This window comes from Zasmidium cellare, assembly GCF_010093935.1.
Source record: "Zasmidium cellare ATCC 36951 unplaced genomic scaffold M409scaffold_14, whole genome shotgun sequence".
Classification (NCBI taxonomy): Eukaryota; Fungi; Ascomycota; class Dothideomycetes; order Mycosphaerellales; family Mycosphaerellaceae; genus Zasmidium; species Zasmidium cellare.
In genome coordinates this window covers 562,615-583,121 of record NW_022986958.1, presented here as the reverse complement: position 1 = coordinate 583,121, position 20,507 = coordinate 562,615, and the positions used below count along the sequence as shown (strand labels likewise).

At 56.8% G+C, this 20,507-nt stretch overlaps 10 protein-coding genes across 10 annotated transcripts; 6 read left to right on the top strand and 4 right to left on the bottom strand.

The window, feature by feature from the left end:
* Window positions 1-152: 152 nt before the first annotated feature.
* On the top strand, window positions 153-664 carry M409DRAFT_22020 (uncharacterized protein; the record flags this gene model as incomplete). The annotated part of the gene is made up of 2 exons (XM_033806147.1): window positions 153-308; window positions 353-664. The coding sequence occupies 2 exons, from the start codon at window positions 153-155 to the stop codon at window positions 662-664; spliced, it is 468 nt and encodes a 155-aa protein (XP_033668761.1).
* Window positions 665-886: 222 nt separating this feature from the next.
* Window positions 887-1,725, bottom strand: M409DRAFT_65938 (glycosyltransferase family 2 protein; the record flags this gene model as incomplete). The annotated part of the gene is made up of 3 exons (XM_033816724.1): window positions 887-1,508; window positions 1,565-1,627; window positions 1,685-1,725. The coding sequence occupies 3 exons, from the start codon at window positions 1,723-1,725 to the stop codon at window positions 887-889; spliced, it is 726 nt and encodes a 241-aa protein (XP_033668760.1).
* Window positions 1,726-2,360: 635 nt separating this feature from the next.
* Window positions 2,361-5,747, bottom strand: M409DRAFT_65937 (uncharacterized protein; the record flags this gene model as incomplete). Its single annotated transcript, XM_033816723.1, has 2 exons — window positions 2,361-3,299; window positions 3,702-5,747. 2 exons carry the CDS (start codon window positions 5,745-5,747, stop codon window positions 2,361-2,363), a joined length of 2,985 nt encoding a protein of 994 aa, XP_033668759.1.
* A 544-nt stretch (window positions 5,748-6,291) lies between these two features.
* On the top strand, window positions 6,292-7,713 carry M409DRAFT_22017 (uncharacterized protein; the record flags this gene model as incomplete). The annotated part of the gene is made up of 1 exon (XM_033806146.1): window positions 6,292-7,713. The coding sequence occupies one exon, from the start codon at window positions 6,292-6,294 to the stop codon at window positions 7,711-7,713; it is 1,422 nt and encodes a 473-aa protein (XP_033668758.1).
* A 510-nt stretch (window positions 7,714-8,223) lies between these two features.
* M409DRAFT_65936 (uncharacterized protein) lies at window positions 8,224-9,183 on the bottom strand (the record flags this gene model as incomplete). Its single annotated transcript, XM_033816722.1, has 1 exon — window positions 8,224-9,183. The coding sequence occupies one exon, from the start codon at window positions 9,181-9,183 to the stop codon at window positions 8,224-8,226; it is 960 nt and encodes a 319-aa protein (XP_033668757.1).
* Window positions 9,184-10,366: 1,183 nt separating this feature from the next.
* Window positions 10,367-11,915, top strand: M409DRAFT_22015 (uncharacterized protein; the record flags this gene model as incomplete). The annotated part of the gene is made up of 2 exons (XM_033806145.1): window positions 10,367-11,635; window positions 11,694-11,915. 2 exons carry the CDS (start codon window positions 10,367-10,369, stop codon window positions 11,913-11,915), a joined length of 1,491 nt encoding a protein of 496 aa, XP_033668756.1.
* A 1,065-nt stretch (window positions 11,916-12,980) lies between these two features.
* On the top strand, window positions 12,981-14,921 carry M409DRAFT_22014 (uncharacterized protein; the record flags this gene model as incomplete). Its single annotated transcript, XM_033806144.1, has 2 exons — window positions 12,981-13,045; window positions 13,151-14,921. The coding sequence occupies 2 exons, from the start codon at window positions 12,981-12,983 to the stop codon at window positions 14,919-14,921; spliced, it is 1,836 nt and encodes a 611-aa protein (XP_033668755.1).
* Window positions 14,922-15,169: 248 nt separating this feature from the next.
* Window positions 15,170-16,114, top strand: M409DRAFT_22013 (uncharacterized protein; the record flags this gene model as incomplete). Its single annotated transcript, XM_033806143.1, has 1 exon — window positions 15,170-16,114. The coding sequence occupies one exon, from the start codon at window positions 15,170-15,172 to the stop codon at window positions 16,112-16,114; it is 945 nt and encodes a 314-aa protein (XP_033668754.1).
* Window positions 16,115-16,477: 363 nt separating this feature from the next.
* M409DRAFT_22012 (uncharacterized protein) lies at window positions 16,478-17,503 on the top strand (the record flags this gene model as incomplete). Its single annotated transcript, XM_033806142.1, has 1 exon — window positions 16,478-17,503. The coding sequence occupies one exon, from the start codon at window positions 16,478-16,480 to the stop codon at window positions 17,501-17,503; it is 1,026 nt and encodes a 341-aa protein (XP_033668753.1).
* A 563-nt stretch (window positions 17,504-18,066) lies between these two features.
* Window positions 18,067-20,095, bottom strand: M409DRAFT_36532 (uncharacterized protein; the record flags this gene model as incomplete). Its single annotated transcript, XM_033810568.1, has 2 exons — window positions 18,067-19,475; window positions 19,537-20,095. The coding sequence occupies 2 exons, from the start codon at window positions 20,093-20,095 to the stop codon at window positions 18,067-18,069; spliced, it is 1,968 nt and encodes a 655-aa protein (XP_033668752.1).
* Between the last annotated feature and the right edge of the window lie 412 nt (window positions 20,096-20,507).

Genomic DNA, 20,507 nt, shown 5'->3' with positions numbered 1-20,507 from the left:
CATCGCATTACTACCACAGTCGCCCTTCGAGCATAAGAGCCAGGCCCTCCTTGAACCTCTCCTCAACCGTTCTCGCACATCACCAGCCGTCCCGTCACCCTGCACTCCGCCAACCACACCAACAGCAAGCGTCGCCCTCCTGCCGTGCAACCATGCCAGCTCAGCAACAACACATCACCATGTACCCCGAATTCGAAGACACCTTCGCAACCACCAATCAGAACTGGAACGGACCCTACTGGCTCGAGAACGCCATTAAACAGGACCATCTCTTGGCCGCATCGTCATGTGACGATGCAGCTGAAGGGGTGAGTTTTTTTTATCACAATGGCTAACCTCAGGCCGCTGGTAGAGTCGTCACCCTGCACAGCATTGCGGCAACGACGTGGTGGCACGGCAGCCGAGCGTTCAGGCTTATCGCACGATCGTTTGCACTGCCATCGACTCTATCCCGCCAGGGCGACAAGCTGCGAAGGTCTTGCAGTGTGGAATCTGCTTCTCTGATAAACTCTTCGATCGCAAGTACGAGCTGGAGCGCCACATGCGGACTCACGAGGACGGCGCATTCCCGTGCACCGTTGCTGGCTGTGAGCGCCAGGGGGAGAAGGCGTTCAGGCGTGCGGAGCATCTGAGGAATCACCTTCGCAAGGTGCATGGGCTCTGAATGGTGGAAGTCAGAGACACCGCGAGTTGGTGAACAGTTTTGGAAAGGCGAGCTTGTTGTGGTTGATGCATTGTTTCTCTTTACACGTACATCGCTTCCTAATGCTACAAACGGAACTATGCTATCCTTTTTGTCAACCAATGCACTGCCTACCCGACAGAAAGCCAACCCAACCCACCCATGCCAAACCCAACGCCAACGCTCCCAAATCCACCATCGCATCTAAACCTTCACCCAAAGATTCATAACCCCCTTCAAATACTCCACAATCTCCTCCCCACCCAACTTACTCTCCCCATACAACCGATCCACAAACGTAATCGGCACCTCCGCCACACTAAACCCCATACCCTTGGCCCTAACCATCATCTCCATCTGGAACGAATACCCCTTACTCTCCGTCCGATTGATCACCTCCTGCAACACCGCGTTCTTATACAACCGAAAACTCCCCGTGAGATCACTCACCCCGGGCCTCAACACCGTATCCGCGAAGAGGTTCGCGCCGCGCGAGACGAGCTTCCTCTTCAAGTCCCAGCCGTACACGCCGCCGGCGCCCGCGTACCGCGTCCCCGTCACGATGTCGTAGTTCGCCTCTTTCTGCTTCGCGATCATCTGCGGGAGGAATTTCGGGTGGTGTGAGAAATCCGCGTCCATGATGATGACGAAGTTGCCGGACGCGAACTGCAGGCCGTGCACGTAGGCCGTTCCGAGCCCGAGTTTGCCGGACCGGGTGTAGAGTTTTACTTTGGAGGACCCGTAGGCTTTGATTAGTTGGTGGGCGATTTCTTGCGTGCCGTCGGGGGAGCCGTCGTCGACGATGATGACTTCGTAGTCGAGTTTGCTGTGAGAGGGGGTGGGTCAGAGGGGAGAGGATGGGGGGGTTGGATGGGGGCGTACTGCTCGGTGAAGGTCTGGTTGATCAGCCAGATCATGATGGGGAGGTTGCGCCTTTCATTGTAGCTGGATATAGAGGGTCAGAGCTGTCCTTGGTATGGCTGTCGCATTGCGGGCACTCACGTCGGCAGCAGGACCGAGTACTTGTTCTTTTGGGTCGACATTTTGATCGCGTCGAGGCGTGATTGACTGTGTAAATCGGTATGAAGCTGGAACGGCTAAAGGAGTGACGGTAGTTGGTGAAGTCAATGGCAGCTCGTGAAGGGTCCAGGGGGTTGAAAGTCGAAGTGAGGTCGAGACGCTGAGGCCACTTGGAGCTTCAAAGTCTTGGCATTCAAGATCAGATGCTTGTAACACGAGAGGAGACGCATATGAAGGACGGATGTAAAGAAAGACGAAGAGCTGTGTGTCTTGGTCTTCTCGACCACACGTTTCAAGCCAACTATAAAAACATCGCGTACCGCCTAGCAGTAGCCATCCGCATCAAAGAGTCTGTCCCAGTCTCTTGCCGACGATGCTGCTGAGTATTCGACGACGCCGTTCGAGACACCCACACTAACACACTACTACTTCAAAATTCCCCATTTTCTCGCTCGCGGCAGAGGCGCCACATTTTGCTCGCCCGTCCGTGAGTCGCATGCATGAAAAATCCATTCCAATCTCTCATCCCGTGAAGCGCCTTGACGTTTAAGCAAAACCAGTGAGAAGAGTCCAGAGTAAGTATCATAGTACAGTCGAGACCAGCAATCCGTTGGATGCTGTCCCTTCAATGTCAATGTTGGGAGTCGTGTGCCACCGTCTAGTGACCGTAGTTGGCGCCCCATCCACCGCGAGAAGCACCGTATCCGCCGTAGGTCTGGTTGAAGCCTCCGTAGCCGCTGTAGGCGCTCTGCTGGCCTCCCATGCCGCTCTGGCCCTGACCGTGGCTGCCGAGTCCTCCAAGTCCGCCATACTGACTGTTCTGGCCTGGGAAACCGGGGTAGCCTCCAAACGCAGAGTGCTGGCCTTGCTGTTGTGGTGGCGGCAGACCAGACTGCGAGGTGCCCGCGGCGCTGTTGGCAGCCGAGCCTGGGCGTCCTGGCTGTCCTAAAGCTGGCGATGGGCCACTCTTGGACTCGTTGAATGGTTTCAACGCATCTTCTGGGCCGGCCGTCATGTTCTGCTGTCCATGTTGGCCATGCTGTCCATAACCGCCTTGACCAAATCCGGATGTGGAGCGTGCGAATGAATCATTCACACTGCCGAAGCCACTGCTCTGCTGGTGCGATCCCGACTGCGCAGAGCCGCGTCCGTACTCGTCAAGTCCGCCAAGTCCAGATCCCATGCCGCTAGCGCTGCGCATCGAAGCCTGCTGATTCTGGCTGAAGGCATTGGCATTGGCTGGCGACGAAGAGTGCTGCTCGTACGAAGACTGCGATCCCATGCCGTATCCGTGAGGTGCACCACCATACATGTTTCCCTTGTTGCTGGGGAATCCTCCGCCATAGCCGACTGGCTGGTGACTGTAGCCAAATTGGTTCTGGTATGCCTGTTGGTAGGGGCTGTTGTAGAATGGGTGGCCGTACGGAAAACCAGCTCCGCCATAGCTGCCTTGCTGGTGGCCTTGGGCCTGATGCATCGAATGCTGCGATTGTTGGGCGGCGTTTGGCGCAGACGGTTGCTGTCCGCCCATGAGAGGATTGGGAGTGTTGTGGCCGGAACCCACCGCTTCGCCGAAGCGCGATGGGGCCTGCTGTGCCTGTAATTGATACTGGTTAGAATAGTTCTGTTTGTGGTTGTGTGATTGGGGGCTGGGGGCAACATGTCTCTGCACAGGGGGAAAAAAGTTGGCGGGCATTTCGGGGATACGAGGCTCTTGAGGAGACGTCGCGGAGCCAGCAAGAAAAGTTGTGTTGCGGCCAATTGCTGCTTCTCTCTCCCGCCGCGCCAATTCATCGTCTGGATCGGCGGCTTTGAGAGGAGTTGACAGGTTTTGGCGCGAGTTCATTGCTTTGCTATCCGTCCGACGTGCCATGTGCTGGACCTGAATCTTTTCCGAAAGCTGCTGAATCTGGTGATCCAGTCTGGCTAACACCTCTTTCTGCGACGTCTCGGCCTTCGTGTGTAACAAAATCTGAAGTCTGTGAATGTCGGTACTAACCTGTTGTGCTGTCTGGGAGGCAAACGCCGACTCGGTGGGCGCGGCGGCTGCTCCAAATCCGCTTGTGGAACGCTGAGGGACCACGTTCGTCTCGTGCTGCGCTTGGGCTTGTCCCACGGCATTCCTAGTATCCTGCGGTCCATAAGAGCCACCGTAGTACTGGTTGTAGGCGTTGCGAGGCTGGTCGCTCGTGTAGTACGAGGAGTAGTCGCTTGGTGCCGACGACAGACCACCAAAGCCGGATTGTGACTGCGGCTGTTGCTGTTGATGGTGTGCGCTGTACTGGTCGAAATGGTTTTGCTGGGCCTGGCTGCCGAATGGATCGTACGGCTTCTGCTGAGCTCCTGAATCTTGCTGTTGGTGCATGCCTGGCTGGCCATATCGGCCGTATTGGTTGTAGGCCTGGTTCATTTGGTGCTCCTGAGGAATGCCCTGCGTCAAAGATGGGTCTTGCATCTGCTGCTGGTTTTGGACAGACGCCGGTGGCAAGCCTGGAGCTTGCTTAGGAGTGGGAAGATTCTCGTGTGCGGCCTGCAGGCTCTGGAGTCCGGGTGCCTGAGGGACCGCAGCCTCTCGTGGAGCTGGAGGTAACGAGGTGCGAGGTTGCGATGGTGGCGAGTGCTGCGGTGGAAGTCGCGTCTCTGCCTCCTCTCTATCGTCATCTACGTCCAGACCTGGCTCACCGTTGATGCCCATGCTTCCAAACTGCACCGCAGCTCTGTCCACGGCGTTATGTCCTGGCATCACCACCGCCTCTTGTTGTTCTTGGACTCTACGCTGGAAGCTTGCGGTTCTGCCGCCGGTTCCGGCGAGTCGAGATGCGCTCGTGGCGAACCCACCCATTGATGGACGTCCGATGGGTGCTTGGTGCGATGGGAGAGGGGTGAGGTTGCGAGGATCGATCGAGCCAGTGGTGCTCGCAACAGTCTGTGTTGCGGGTGGGTGCGATTCGTCGGGAAGATGCTCGACGTTCTCTTCAGTCAATGGGTCCTTCGATGGTGTTAGCGTCAAATCTGAGCCTTCCGAGGTCAAAGGTCGCTCTACAGGTGCTGTGTCTGGTTGCGGCACGGCTGGCGGCTCTGGCTCGTGGATGGCGGGAGCTGGCACAGGCTCGGGCTTCGATGGCAGCTCTGCTGAGACTTCCGCTGGCGCTGGAGTTGGTGCTGCTTCTTCGGAAACGAGGGTCTCGGCAGGCGCTTGCTGCTTCGTGAGTATCTGCTTCGTGGGCACTTGAGCCGGGGCAGGCTTGGGCTTGGCGAACATGCTAGCCCAGCTCTTCTTCGGACCAGTCTCTGGTATCAGACTGCTCTTCGCGGCCTCGGCAGCGGTAGTTGGCGTAGAGTCGGCGGTGGCTGCAGTGTCCCATGCACTCTGGCTGGCCTCCGCGGTGTCCTTGCTCGCTTCTGGTGCTGGAGTGTCCCATCCGCCGTCGGCAGTCGTAGTCGTGGCCGGAGTGTCCCACGCGGTGGAGTCACCGGTAGGCACAGAGTCGCCCCAACCTTCTTTGGTAGTGCCATTCGTAGTGGTCGCGTGACCTCCTCTGCCGCCGCGATGGCCACCTCTACCACGCTCAGAGCCACGGCCGCGTCCGCCGCGGGTGCTCTCGAAGCCACCTCTGCCGCGACCACCACGGGCGCCGAATGCTGGCTTGTCGGTAGCGCCTGCAGCGGCAGGCTCGTCCTTGACCTTGGAGCGAGCGCGGTCCTTGGGCTTCTTGACCTCGGCGAATTGTGAGACAGCACCTTGGGTGATCTTGTCGACAGTAGACGGCAAATCTCCATCAGCCTCTTCCAATGCGAAAACAAGGTCGGTGTCGGTCCAGTCGGGGAACATGTCCTTGAGCATGCTCAGCTCGGATAGGTATTTCTTCTTCATCTCGCCAATCTCGCCCTGCTCATCAAGTGACTCGGCGACGGTGGTCGCATCATTCGAGGTGCCATTGACCTTTCTGCCGCCGCGGGGACCGCCACGGCCAATACCGCCTCTGCCACCTCTCGTCGAGCTCCTGCCCCTCGCGGGTGCAGTTCTGGCGTCGGTTTCCGACATTGTGTGTGTGGTGTGAATGTGTGATGTGCGGCTCGCACGGTGAAGAGAAGCAGTGCCGGCCAGGTGAGGCGTTCAGCACGGCGGGGGTGCGCGGTGGTGGTGGGTGGTGAAAGCTGGCGCTGCTGCAGACGGAAGGAGGTTTGTTTCAAGGCGGCTTCAGGGAGCCTTGGCACCGAGTGCGAAGAGCGCGGGCGGCCGGTCGAGCAGCGTCGCGGGCGATGAGGGCGGAGCGTGGAGCAGTCAATGTCAAGGGCACGCCGGCGAGAGCAGGTGGTGGAGGGTGGAGGGTCAGGCAGGTGGTGATTGCTTGCGGTCAAAGTATGCAGCAGGCGTGCAAAGCCGTTGTCAGGAAGGAACGACGCGATCGCAGCTTTAGCGAGCGGCAAGACCCGCGCTTAGGTAAGGCATGAGCCGCATCTCAGGCATGTGACGCGAACGTCCATCTCTGCGCATTGAGACTGGTCGACGTACAATACGAAGTCTATGGCCTTTCGTTCACCACAGCTCAGTTGCTAGCTGAGATGCTTGCACGCGATCCAATACCATGTTCGCTCGCCACACCCAGTCGAGGATGAAAGTCTCAAATGTCTTGGGCTGGAAGTCTTTCGTTGACAAGCTGCACCCTCAATTGCCCCTTACCACCAAGGAATCGCAACGGCTGCTCACGGCGCTGACGAGTTCCTTTCGGAAGCATCTTGACGATGCCCATCCACTCCCCTCTGCTGAAGATGAGCGAAAAGCAGGACCTGATATGGGAGTGGCCAAGCCACAAACTCGCACCTGGCACTCATCTGCAAGCCATGCCGACAAACATCTGGCTTCAGTCTTGACCAGTCCGCTACTCGTTAAAGGAGGCAAACGACTGGACCACGCTTTTGCCAAAGCGGAACTGGCACGAAACCCGTCAAAGGACCCCATTGAACTTCTGGAGGAATATCAACAGCAGCACGCCGCGAGTGTTGCCATTGCCGCATTGTGTTTGGAGACTATCAAGGCCAGGCTGAACGTACTGGCACCAGACAAGCAGACGGAGTTTATCCAGGATCTCCAACCTGGTCGACGTGTTTTTCTGTGGCTGCTGAACAGCGGATTGGACGATTCTAGCTCCTATGTCGACGACGTTGCCTTTATGTGCCTCATGGTCCACTTTCTCATCAAAGAGGGCCGCGAACACAATATCTGGGAATGGATCAAGATTGATGCACAACTCGCAGGCACTGTGCCCATGACTACCGCGGCCCGGTCTCGAGACAAGCCTATGCTACATGCCTATCGTTGGCGAGGACGCCTTCTGCGTGCGCTGATGAAAGAGAAGCTTGGAACCGAATCTGGTCGGCGTCACGAACTGACGAAAGTACATGAAGCTTTCGACGCATTCTTCAAGGCGTGCGAAATCAAGACGGCAGCACCGCGGCACCACCATCTGTACTGGATTCCTTTAGGCCCGGCCTATGTCGATTTGTCAAAAGAAATGACTTTCGACTCATACAAGATCCGGTCCGACATAGATCCCAATCGGCTTGACAAATTGATTTCTTACATACCTTTAACGTTTCAGGGCTCATCTCCCATCTACGCTAAGATGGCGGCTGCTCAACTACATTTGGTACATCCGCGCCAGTCATCAGCGGATCCCGCTTACGGTGTTCTGCACGACTTGTTTGGGGATATTCGGACTGTTGATCGGTCGACACTCATAGACCAATTTGTCGCTCCAAGAACACCGGGTCAGGCTCGATATTGGACGATATTTGTAGCACGTACAATTAGCACGTTGCAAGCGCAAGGGCGGATAGAAGATGCCTCGTGGCTACAATCAGCGGTGAGACGCCGCTGCCCCGACATAGCTCGTGAATTGACGAGCTACTTGACGGAATTCAAATCAGACAATCAAACCGCGAGGGACTACGAGGAGCAGGAGCAGGAGCGCGAGCAACCACGGATTCGGTATCCAACTTTTGCGTGAAAGCATAGCGTCATCTGGGGCATGTCACCAATACTAGCAATTTCAAAGAAGTCCAATTCTTCCTTCAATTGGGAAGCAAGCACTACTGACAGTGGTTGTATGGGCCAATCTTCTTGCAACGAAGGTGCGCCATTCGCAATATGGAGCTGTGGTACCACTCGAACATGGCCGGGATCTTCTTATCGAAGGCCTCTGTGGCCCCATCCCCATGGGCCAAGTTGAGGTACATCCTTCTCCTACGCTTGAGAGCCAGATAGTATCGGGGAGTTACATGCTTTAGGGTAAGTATCAGAGCAAATAATAGACTTGGTTGGGGTCATTCTTCGAATGGCTTTCGTCAGATTCATCAGCTACGTATGCTTTCTCGCATGTCGGATATCTTGCTAACACCACTTTCATCAGAGCTCGTCCGGGTTCCGTGCCGGGTTTCCTTGCTCTTTCCAACGCCAGGACTCCTTACGAAGATGCTCAGTCTGACTCCATCTACCGACCAAATTATCCTCCAATTGCTCACGACTCTTCTGGCCAGACATCGTAGCCGAATGTGTCCTTCATGTTGACGAAGCGGGTATGACGACCCTTGGCGACCTGGTTGACAGCCTCGAAATCCTCATCGGTGAGCTCGATGGTCTTGAAGTTGCTCTCGATTCGGGATGGAGTCGAGCTCTTCGGCAGCACGACATAGCCTCGTCGCAGACCCCAGGCAATCAGGACCTGTGCCAGCGTGTTGCCTCCCTTCTCCGCAATCTTGTTCAGCGTCTCGTTGGTGCTGACCTTCTCGCCGGTGTTTGGAACCTGGTTCTGCGAGCCGAGCGGCGAGTATGCTTCTGGCAGGATATCTTTCTCGAAGCAGAACTTGACGAGCTCCTCGTTGGGCAGGAATGGGTGGATTTCGATCTGGTTGACTGCTGGCTTGACCTTGGCCCAGCTGAGCAAGTCCTTCAGGCCTGCGATTGTCCAGTTGGAGACACCGATTGCCTTGGCCTTGCCAGCCTCGTACAGCTCCTCCGCAGCTCTCCAGGTCGGTTGCTGGTTCTTGGTGAGCTCCTCCTTGATAATGTACTGGCCCTTCTCGTTCAGCTTGGGCATGTTCTTCTCGTCCTTCTCGGCGGCGATTGGCCAGTGGATCAGGAAGAGATCAACATAGTCGACCTTGAGCCTCTCGAGCGAGTTCTGCAGCGACCACTTGACCTCCTCGGGCTCGTGAAGGTGGTTCCACACCTTGGTGCAGATAAAGATGTCGCTGCGCTTCACGCTCGTGTTCTCGTTGAGGAAGTCCCGCACGGCATCGCCAACCTCGTCCTCGTTCTGGTAAAACCACGCGCAATCCAGGTGTCTGTATCCGACCTTCAACGCAGTGGTCACGGCCTTGTACGTCTCGCCCTTGGCACCCTCGTTGGCGAATGTGCCAAATCCGACCGCTGGAATGGTCACGCCGTTGTTCAACTTGAAAGTCTTGCCGCTCGACATTTTTGCTGGTGGTATGCTCTCTGCTCGAAGTACGGGAAAGAAAGACGATGGACAGAAAGATGAATTTTCAATACGGTCGCCCCTCAACTTGCTTACCTCTCGCTCTGATAACCTGTCCTCTCCCACTCAGACTTTTCTCGCGCCGCCCTCAACCACCACGACGACCGCGGGGCAACGAACGCGTTGAAACCCAGCGACGTCATCGCCCTGGATGAGCAGCTCTATCGGTTCCGACGTTGGCCGCGCCTACGAGACAATTGTGGGCGCCTTTTGTGGGTATGCAGCGAAAAATCATCACCAAAAATCCCTAACGATAGGATTAGGTTGCGTCATGCCGAAGAATGGTGCCAAGCGTCCAGCAGTGCACCAGCGGCTGCTTCTCGGTCAGCTCGGCCAGGCGGTCGGCAGCTAGCAGCAGCTAAGGCCGCACCAAGGCTGTTCGAAGCTCACTGGTCGCTTCCAACGACATCCTGCAGATCCACCCATTTCCAGTCTGCTCGCCCAGCATTTGCACATGAAGACGATTTCCGTGCCGCTGATTGGGTCCCCCCTCGGCTGTGCCTGTGGCGCCGGAGCAAAGCTTGTGGCTTCCCGCGCCCTCGTGGCGGCATGTGAAGGGACTTTCTAACTTTTGCTCGTGAGCCACGCAGCCTGTCTCTGATGGGCCTGTCTCTGCTAGCGATTACTTCGAACAGTCGCGCTCGCCGAGTACCCACAACTACCCGCGTCAAGACTCAGGCTCTTATCTAAGTTATCTCGGGACACGAGAATAGATGCTGGAGACCATGACATCGTTGCCGCAAGATGGTGGGGTCGCTGAAAGCACACACCGCAGCCAGCGTCGCAAAGGACTGGATGGATACGTGTTGTTGGGGAGATGATGTCTGACAAGCTCCGAACTGAAATCTCTCGCTGCTATTGCGGGTTCCGCGATGCGGGAAGGCGAGGGTTGAAGTGGTCGTCCTCGTCGTGAGGGTGGATTGCGATATAAGCAAGCGTAAGGACCCTTGGTTGTGGGTAGTTCCCAGAACCATCTTTCTGCTCCCTCCCCTCGATTTTCTGGTGCCATTTTATCATTTCCCAGCGGGTCTGAAGCTTCTTGCAACCTTTTCTATCACAGCATCTGCTGCCTCCTACACCTCATCTCCCCCATACCGGACAGCTACAGTACAACACCGCAATCATGCCTGGATTCGACGACAAGGACTTCGGCGCTGAGGCTGCTCCAGCACACTTGAAAGCAGAGACCGGCACCCTCGCTCAGTCTCCAAGCAACGGCGAGGACGGCGTTGGCGCCTATGGCAGAGGCCAGAGCTCAACCTTCGGCGCTGTCGAAGTTCCAGCATCCAGATCTAGCATCGCTGATGCCTCGCCATACATGCACCAGCTCTCCCTTTCTCCCTCGATGAAGGACCGACGAGGCTCCAGGAACTCTTTCGGTGCCGCTCTCCCCATTCCACGATCGAAGCGTCAATCCCGCCTTTCCTCAGTTACCCACGCCGATGGCCGACCACAACGTCCGGGCATGCCGCCCATTCAGCCCACGAGAGAGATCCTGGCTGGCCAGGTACAGGACATGTCCAAGCAGAAGGTGTCTGCTGCCAAGGACATGGCGTTCGTCTTCGATATTGACGGTGTGCTTGTCCACGGTGACAGACTGATTCCAGAGGGCCAGCGGACTCTGGAGATCCTGAACGGTGATAACGAGCTTGGTATCAAGATCCCACACATCTTCCTCACGAACGGCTCTGGTAAGCCAGAGGAGGCTCGCGTTGCACAGCTCTCGAAGATCCTACACCAGCCAATCAGCACGGAACAATTCATCCAATCCCACACCCCCATGAGTGCTCTGGCAGAATACTACGAGCGAGTCCTCGTCGTTGGTGGTGAGGGCTACCGCTGCCGCGAGGTCGCCGAGAAGTACGGCTTCAAGGACATCGTTGTGCCCAACGACATCGTTGCATGGGACCCCACCATCGCTCCATACCGCGTCTTCACCGACGAAGAGCGCGCCACCTCCAACCCCCGCGACTTCTCCAAGATCAACATCGACGCCATCATGGTCTTCTCCGATTCCCGCGACTACGCCACCGACATGCAAATCATCATGGACCTGCTCCAGTCCGAGAACGGCCGTCTCCACACCCGCGCCAAGGACCCCATCTCGCAGCGTATCCCCATCTACTTCTCCCAGGGCGACTTGCTCTGCCCGACTGAGCACCCATACCCACGTATGTCGCAGGGTACCTTCCGTATCGGCCTCGAGGCCATGTACAAGGCCCTCACCGGCGAGGACCTCGAGCGTGTGGTGTACGGCAAGCCTGAATTGGCCACGTACAAGTACGCCGACGAGGTGATTGCCAGCTGGATGGAGACGATCCACAACGAAGAGAAGCTGCCCAAGAACATCTACATGGTCGGTGATAATCCAGCTTCGGATATCATCGGTGGTGTAAGTATAATGTCCAACCTCTCAAAAACATCTCACCTTACTAATATACTATCTGCAGAACATGTACGGCTGGAACACCTGCCTCGTCCGCACCGGTGTCTTCCAAGGCGGCGACAACGACGAGAACAACCCCGCCAACTTCGGCGTTTTCACCAACGTGCTCGAGGCCGTCAAGACGGCCATCCAGAAGGAGCTCGGCAAGGAGTTCCGCTTCGAGTGGAGCGACGAGAAGGTCAACCCTCTTCTGCAGAGCGAGGCCAGCTCAGCTGCGATTGAGTGATGCGATTGACGAAATGTGTTTTCGGTGTTGGTGGGGTTGGCATGGGATGCATAGCGATGAGAAAAGCGTAACGGCTGCTAGAAGGGTCGCTGGCTGGGAGGCGTTTTTTGGTTGTCCGCTGGACGAGTTTCTTTACGATTGATCCTGTTCGGTAGCGTTGGATATCACATATGATGGCTGATCCACGGATCACTGCCCTTTTCGCGCTCATCATCGCCGCTCTCGTGCTATGGCTTTCCAAATCGTCTATCTCGGCAGTCCTGACAATCCTGTGCAACAACTCATGTCGTGCTCCCCGAGAAGAAATCGGTTCGGAAGTAATCCTGCACCTCATCATGCTGTGCTGGGAAGTCGCCATACCTACCTCCCCACCCAACCTCACCGTGTATCTGGACCCAGCTCCAGCTCCACATCGCCCAAGAACCACGTCGCGGGGAGAGAAGAGACAGACCTCCCCCAGCCGTGCTCACCCTCCTCACAACACATCAAAAGATGCCCAACGAGCAGATCATCGACTGCCGAGTCGGTACTCCCCATCTCACCCGTTGCTGCTCTGCCCGAAACGCACCCACGACAGGCAGGAGAGCGGCATCTCATTCGGCGAGCTGCAGATTAGGCTCGAGCTGTCGAGTCGCCTAAAGGGTGCAGATCTTTGGACGAACGCCGCAGCCACCAGACGCCAACGCCTTTGCCGTCGCTCCAGTCTCTTGCGTGCGGAGGTGGTGGGAAGCTATGGCTGGCTGCTGGCTTGCATATATGGACTTGCGTGTCCCCGAGTAGTGAGGTAGTGGCAGCAGAAGGTGGTGTACTTTCTTATCATCCCCGGGAAGACTTGTTCGATATACCGCTATTTCCAGACCTTCGCGATTCACTACCTGAAACGATTGGCCGTTGCAGCTATATCGGACAAGAGTAACGAATCAACCCGCCCAGCACTGGCCATTGCAAGACCCAGAGCGGGGAGGGCAGACCGCAATGGCGACGTCGCGCAGGAGCAGCAATAGCACGCAGGACACGACCTTCACCAACTTCAGCACGCCGCACCGCACGCAGAGCCTGAAGAGCATGTTCACGCGCCGGAGACCCAGCACCGCGCCCGTGGAGGATGGGGAGGAGGTGTTGCCGTATCGGTGAGTAGAGACAGACAGACTTTCGGCACTGCTGGGGCCACGACCAGGGTGTCGCGTGGAGAGAGAGGGAAAGTTGCAGGGGTTGACGAGTGTCTCTGTGTCCAGCCCGGTCAAGGCGAAGTTCGTCCAACTGCACGTCACCAGCGACGATATCAATGTCTCGCCGCCGACGCGACGCCAGAGGATCGATGACTTCCGCAAACCTGCCATCCCCGAGCGCACGACGTCGCTGCATCGCAAGACGGATACTTGGCCCGCGAGTATCAGGGAGCAGAGAAGAGCTGGGGGTTATAATTTTGATGGGACGCCGACGCTGGTGCGGACACCGTGGGAGTGGGAGAGGGGACGGCCGAACTCGCAGTGGTCGAGAGGCTCGGATCGGTTGAGCAATCTGCCCAAGAAGATTTTCGCGCAGTTGCCCAGGGAGATATATCAGTGTATCGTCGAGCATGTGGAGGGCGTGCATACCGTGGGGCAGACGGTGGATGTTCCTGCTCTCCGCCATGATTTACGGTCTTTGTGTCTGGTGGATAAGAGGTGGCATCGTGTCGCGAGGGATCATTTGTATCGAGAGCTATGGTTGCCGAGCAATAAAGCCCCTACGAAGAGGACGTTCTCGCGGCAGCAGAAGCCTAGTCGACTGCGATTGTTGCTGAATACCCTGCGGACGGCTCCTGGCCTGGCGTTTCTGGTGCACAGCATTCGAGTGACGTTCGAGCTGGCGAATGAGTTGGAGGCGGACGTGCAGTCTACTTTCAAGAAGGCGTCAACATTGGACGTGCTGCAGGAGATTATAAATGGTTGTTATAACCTCGAGCAATTCAGTGGATATGTGTTGCCGGCGACGACGACCACGAGGGACGTTTTTGATGCGTTGTCGACACGAACGCGGATGAAGTCGCATGTCTGGAAGCTGGACTCGAATCATGAGTTGCCTAGTCTGCTGGATTTCATTCACTGCCATGCGAATTGGATGAGGCTGGAAACGTTGGTTCTTTCGGCGGACCCTGGAGTGGATCTTGGACAAGTAGCAGTGTCTGCGGTGCTGCATCGACTCCCGGCGTTGAAGCATCTGATGCTGTCTGGCTTGCATCAATCCGACGTCAATAACACGACGATTCTGACTTTGCCGGCTCTCAAATCTTTAAGGTTCTCGAATCTAGCAGGTCTGACCGATCAGGGCATCGAACAGCTCGCATACTCACGATTGGCTTCTTCTTTGGAAAAGCTCAGTCTCGTTGGTCTGGAGCTTGGATCGCTTCAGACAGTACAGACTGTGTTGGCTCATCTCACCCGCCTCAAAAGCTTCGCTCTCGTCCAAGACGCTTCTCCCGAGAGCAGCACAGGCGTGAGACCATCCAGCAGACCAGGCCAACTCTCCTCTCCCAGCCTCCGCTACCTCCATTGGGATTGTCTCCTCCCAGGCTCTGCCATAACTCACCTCGCCGACGCCATATCCACCAACAAATTCCCGCATCTCCGCAAGATCAAAATCCCCTGCGACTACGACGGCGCGATCCAAGCCCTCTGCCGCCCCATCCCCCGCGAACAACTCACCAAAGCCGACATCCAGTACCTCTCCGAACACACGACGCACAAGTACGAGCGAGACCTGCGAGTTTCGCAGATCCAGGCGCAGCTGAGGGTCCGCGAGAGTCGGCAGCAGCCCAGCTTTAATGTAGTCGTGCAGGATGAGAGCATGGAGATTTGCTCGACGCATGTAATTGGGAGCTATCTGGGTGATATGGCTTCGAAGATTGAGTACTGTCTGGCGGCGGACGCTGGGGATCGCGCGTTGATTGAGTTGGAGGATGTGGCGAGACGGAAGGGGAACTGGAGATTGGAGACGAAGGTTGATACAGGGATTTTGTTTTGAGGTCTGATGATTGACGATTTGGTTGCTGACGAGAGGCCATGTTGAACGAATGAGTGGTATGCGTGAGCTGGATGATGGATGGATCGCGAGCTATGCTCAAGACAGCTTGATTTACACTCTACCGAATTGCTTGAACGAGCTAAAGTGGCCAAATCCTTTGGCGTGTCGCGATACTTCTCTATAAGCTCGTCGTCGTGCGGCGTAGAAGGCTGGTCTGACAAAAACACTTTCTATTCGAAGACTTCACTATGGCCGACAAGCTCTCGGACGGTATCCACACCTTTCAAGCTGGAGACAACACCCTCAGCTACCACATCACCCCGTCCAAGAAACCCAATGCGCCGCTCTGGGTAACCCAATCCATCCACTGGGGTCCCGGACGACAAGTCTACGTGAACACCCTCGCACCCATCCTATCCAAACACTACACCGTGCTAGACTTCTCGCCCCGAGGAAACGACGAATCGTCCCGACCGAAAAACGCCTCTGGCATCGATGACCCCTCCGCCATGAGTGTCACGCACGTCACAGACGACCTCGAATCCCTCCGAAAATACCTGAGCCTCGAAGCATTCCCCATCCTCGCCGGCCACAGTCTCGCTGGCGTCAGTATCCTCCTCTACGCATCCCTCTACCCCACGCGCGTAGAGACACTCGTCCCCATCGCCGCAGGTATCTTCGCAGGCTACGACGGCACCGCCGTCTGGAACCACTTCCGCGACATTCGGTCCTCCCAACCTCAATGGAAATCCTCCTACGAGCGCTGGGCCACCGCGAAAACCAACCCACCCCAAACCGACGAGGACTTCGGCCAGTTCCTCATGGACGTCTTACCCTCTTACCTCGCGGACCCCGAGAAATCCTACGCCGCCACCGTCGCCGGCTTCGAGGGCTCGAAGATGCGGCTGTGGTGTCAGCGGTCGTATTTCGGTACTATGGCTGGGGATCAAGGGTTGCAAGGACTGTATGATTTGCTCAAGGATGTGCGGGCGAAGAGGGTGCTGTTTGTGCATGGCGAGGAGGATATGGCGTGTCCTGTTGAGGCGGCGAGGGTTGCGGAGGGGAGGCTGAGGGATGGGGCGGATGGGGTGGAGGTTTTGTTTGAGGGGTTGGGGGGTGTGGGGCATTTTCCTTGGGTGGAGGATGGGCGGGAGTTTGAGAGGGTGGTTTTTGGGGGGTTGGGGGATGAGTGAATGAAGGAGTGAGTGAGTGAGTGAGAACGTGGGTGGTATAGATGTTTGGTTATGGATTTGGTGCCTCAGGCATGGAGAATGGAAGCTTACTGAGCATAATCTGTTGCACCTCACCTTGCTCTCAGTCGTCCTTTCACGCATTTCCACCAAGGCTCGTTGCAGTAGAGCCAGCTCATGACCATGCTGTGATATTCACCTCGTCTTTGGGAAGACTTAAAGTCGAATCATTGTTCCATATCAACTACAAGTAGCGACTCGTAAGCTCTTCTGGCAAGTCCTTTCCATCTCCCCATCTCCCTTTCCCTGCTTCATCACGTCCTCTCCCCTCCACCACAACAACTCTCCAGAAACAAGCCACCCACCATGGCACGAGGCTTCAACAAACGAACGAAACCCTCTTCCTCTGCCGCATCGCCCACAGAAATCCCACCACCCTTCACCAAAGCCCCCTTAACGCTCGCACCCCTCCTGGACCGCCTCGACCCAGCCCAAATCCACCTCATCCACATCGACCGACACCCACCCGCCCACAAACGCTCCATCTTCCTCATCCCAGTGGGCCTCAACGCTCTGATCGCCGCCCTCCTCCTCTGGCGCCTCGCCCACGCCCTCCCCAAATACTTCACCCTCCTGCAAACCCTCCTCGGCTACACAACAACCCTAACCGTCGACCCCGACCGCACAACCCGGCGCCAACAACTCACAATCCTGCTCAAGCGCACGCTCATGTTCCTCGGCGACTTCCTCCTCTTCCGCTTCATCGGGCCCTGGCCGTTGACGTTCTTCCTCGAACAGCCCGCGAATCCGTGCACGTGGCGCTGGAACCTCGGGTTTCGGCAAGAGGAGATTATCGTCAGGGTGAGCCGACATTGGGGCGTGGAGGAGTTGTTGGGAGGGGGCAAGAAGGGGGAGGAGAGTCCGTTCTTCAAGACGAGGGTTCTGACAGCCATCGAGCCGAGTTTCATGCGCAAGACGGGGTATTTAATGATGGACAAGAGCTGGGACCTGGAGTTCGAGGTGATGCAAGACGCGCACGAACTGGTTAAGCGCGGGGATCTGCGGATCGGGGAGATCGACAAACTCGTGCTCGCGCATCAAGATGGACAGGGGTGGTTGTGCTGGCGGTGGGAGACGGACGACGAGGTTGTGGAGGGGCGGAGGAGGAAGGTTGTGCAGTTCAAGGAGGCGTTGACGGGGATGGGCAAGGAGAGTTTGTTTTGGAAGTGGACGGAGATTGTGGAGGAGGAGAGGGATGTTGATGGGGGGTTTACGAGGGACAGGCAGGAGAGGGTTGCGAGGAGGGTGGGCGAGGAGTTTGAGAGGGAAGGGGTGGATTTTGAGGAGGTTGTGGGGAGGATTGGGGGGTTGGGGGAGGTGCCTACGAAGTAGTTTTGCGCTCGTCCTTCTGAATGTGGTTGGAGTACGACCGGCGTTTCTTCAAGCCGATCGTCGACGGAGGCCTCTGGAAACAACGGCGGAGTCTCGAGAAGCAGGCTAAAACGAACGAATCCAGCTGGTTAGCATCCACTCCGCCTCTTTGGATTGGATATTTATGGTCTAGACGACTTCGTGCGCAGGCAGCAAGGCGAAGACTCAGTCTCCAGCGCTAGGTACAGCAAGGTTGCTACGCTCCCTTGCCGGCATTCACGAGCTCTATCGGGCAGAAATTACAGGCCTCGTAGATTCCTGGAGCGACCGACCACCCGATCAACCACTCACGGCAATACGCACAGCTAACCTGATGAGGGAGACACTAGCCGTGGGATGGAGATTGGGCTAGCGAAGGAGAGCAAGAGCAATGCTCACCCAAAGATTGAGACTGGGGAATAATGAGTCCTCCCTATGAAGATGGCAGAGAAGGACCTTAACGCTATACCTCTTAGGTGGGTTACCGACACCTTCTGATAGCGAGCACATCAGATCTCAACCCACAAATCACATACAAGTCCATCCTATCTAAACAACCCCGGCTGCACCCCCCTCAACTCAGCCATCTCCTCCCTCCAAACCCTCAACGCCTCCGCACTCGGATCCAACCCCCCACCACTTTCCCCCAACACCACCTCCCCCTCCCCCTCCCCATACCGATACGGCTTCCCATCCGCCCAACACTCCGTCTCCCTCCCCTCCGGCACGACCCCCTCCAAAACAAACTCCCTCAAAATCCTCTCCGTACACGCCGACGTATCCCGACTACTATGCCCATAGCCATGATGCACGACCAACCTTGCATTCTCGCCCATCTCCGCCAGCAACCGCCGTCCATTGCGCAGCGGCGTCGCGGGATCGTACGTCTCCGCGACGAGGAGCACCGGGTGCGCGAGGGTATGGTTCAGATCTCCGCGGTAGGCGCCGACGGCGGCGCCGAAGGTCGAGGTGTAGTGTCGACAGGGGAAGACGTTGTAGAAGCGGGAATCGCCTGCGATCCAGCTTTGCGCGGTCATGTTTTTCCAGAGGGAGGTCCACCAGCGGAGGCCGTCGGGGTCGGTTTGGGCGTCTTTGGGGGTGAAAGGGGGGAGTGGCGCGTCGTGGGAGTCGGCGCAGATGACGAGGGCGGTGAGTTCGTCCGTGTGGGGTTTTCGGCGTGTGGCGGGGCAGGGGAGGGTTGGGTCGTATTCCCATTCGGCGCGGTCGAGCATGCGGGCCATGAGGGTGGTGTTTTGCTTTTCGAACTCGGACAGGGCGAGCGCGAGGCTGGGCCAGGTGAGGGCGGAGTACATGGCGCCGTAGAGGGCGCTGACGAGGGTCGAGTAGGTTATGAGGGAGGGGCCGCTGTGGGTTGTGTAGGCTGGGAGGGGGTTGGCGATTAGGGAGTCTAGGAGGGTAAAGATTCGGTTCTGTAGGTCTTCGAGGGTGACGTTCTTGCTGGATGGGTTTAGTGGCTTTGCGAGGGCGCAGTGCTCTGGTCCTGCGGCGATACATTCGGATAGGAACCCATCGTGCCACGCATCGGTGCCGTTGTCAAGGGCAGTCCAGCCAAACCCTCCGAGCAACCTGTGGTCCCGAACATACTCAGTCCCATCGAGGATGATCCTCCCAACGCTGTTCGGGAACATATTGGCGTACGTCTGTCCAATCCCAGTCCCATAGCTGACCAAATAGCCCGTCAGCTCAGGTTCTCCCAAAGCAATGCGGATCTGCTCAAGGTCACGAGCAACAAACGCCGTTCCAAGGAAACGGGGTAGATCACCATGGATTTCCTTGCAGGCGGCGAATGTAGCATTGTTGATGGCATCAGCGACTCTCAGCTGCGCGAGAGGCGAAGTCGATTCGTCGTGAGCTTGGTTGCTGAGGAGTGAGTATCGATCGCGATCCGCGTCGGCAGGGAAGCAGGCCATACTCGGCAGCGAGGCGTTGACACCTATGATCGATCTGATCAGCACTCAATCTGCTAGACCAGACACAAATCAACAAAAACTCACCTCTCGGATCCCACCCAAGCACATCAAACACACCCCCACTAAACCTCTCTGTAACACCCTCCGCCCCCCTCCACAGATAACTCGTCCCACTCCCGCCAGGACCCCCAGGATTCAACACGATCGTCCTCTCACTTTTCCTCCCCCTGCCACCACCATCTTCGTTCACTTTAGCAAGCCCCGAAACCTGAAACTTATTCACCGCCAACCTCACAATCCGCCCATCGGAAGCATTCGTATAATCCAACGGCACATCAAGATACCCACATAAATAGATGCCCCGTCCCTGATACTCATCATGCTCGGACGCAGAGTTCGTCGTGGCATTCCCCCAACTCCAATGCCCAGGATCAGGATCAAACTTCGCTGCCCAGGTCTTCTCAGGATTTGGATCTTCCAGCGCAGGCGGCAAAGTCTCGCTAGTACATGGCAGGAATTGGAAGGGGTCGTTGGGTTTGGGGAATTTACCGTAGGGTGGTGGTGATGGGGAGAGGGGAGAAGATGGTGTGGCGTTTCCGAATCTCCAAATGATCAAGGCGGTTACGCCGATGATGAGCAACATTGGGGCATATGGCGATGGTCTTTTACCTGGAGGTGCAGGCGAACGCTGCACTGAGAGGTCTGGTTTCCCCATTTTGAAGATGCGCGGGTATATATAAGAGAAATAGAGATGTGAGGTCGAGAGAGCAAACATGAAATGCAGTCGGAAGCTCCCGAGCAAACGACGTCGGTTGCATCGTAACACCCTCACGAGCCGCTCTCAGAGCAATCATTAGTTGAAATAAAGGTACATCGCGTGTGAAACATCAGATAATGTAAGAGTATGCACGTTTTGGTTCCATTCTGATCGTCTTAGAGTACATAATCGCTCATACAACGCCAGCCGCCTAATGCCACAAAACGATCCAGCAGCTGCCTCCCTCTGTGGTGGAAGACCAGCCCAAAGCCAGTAATCGTAGCATCCTAGCAGCCGA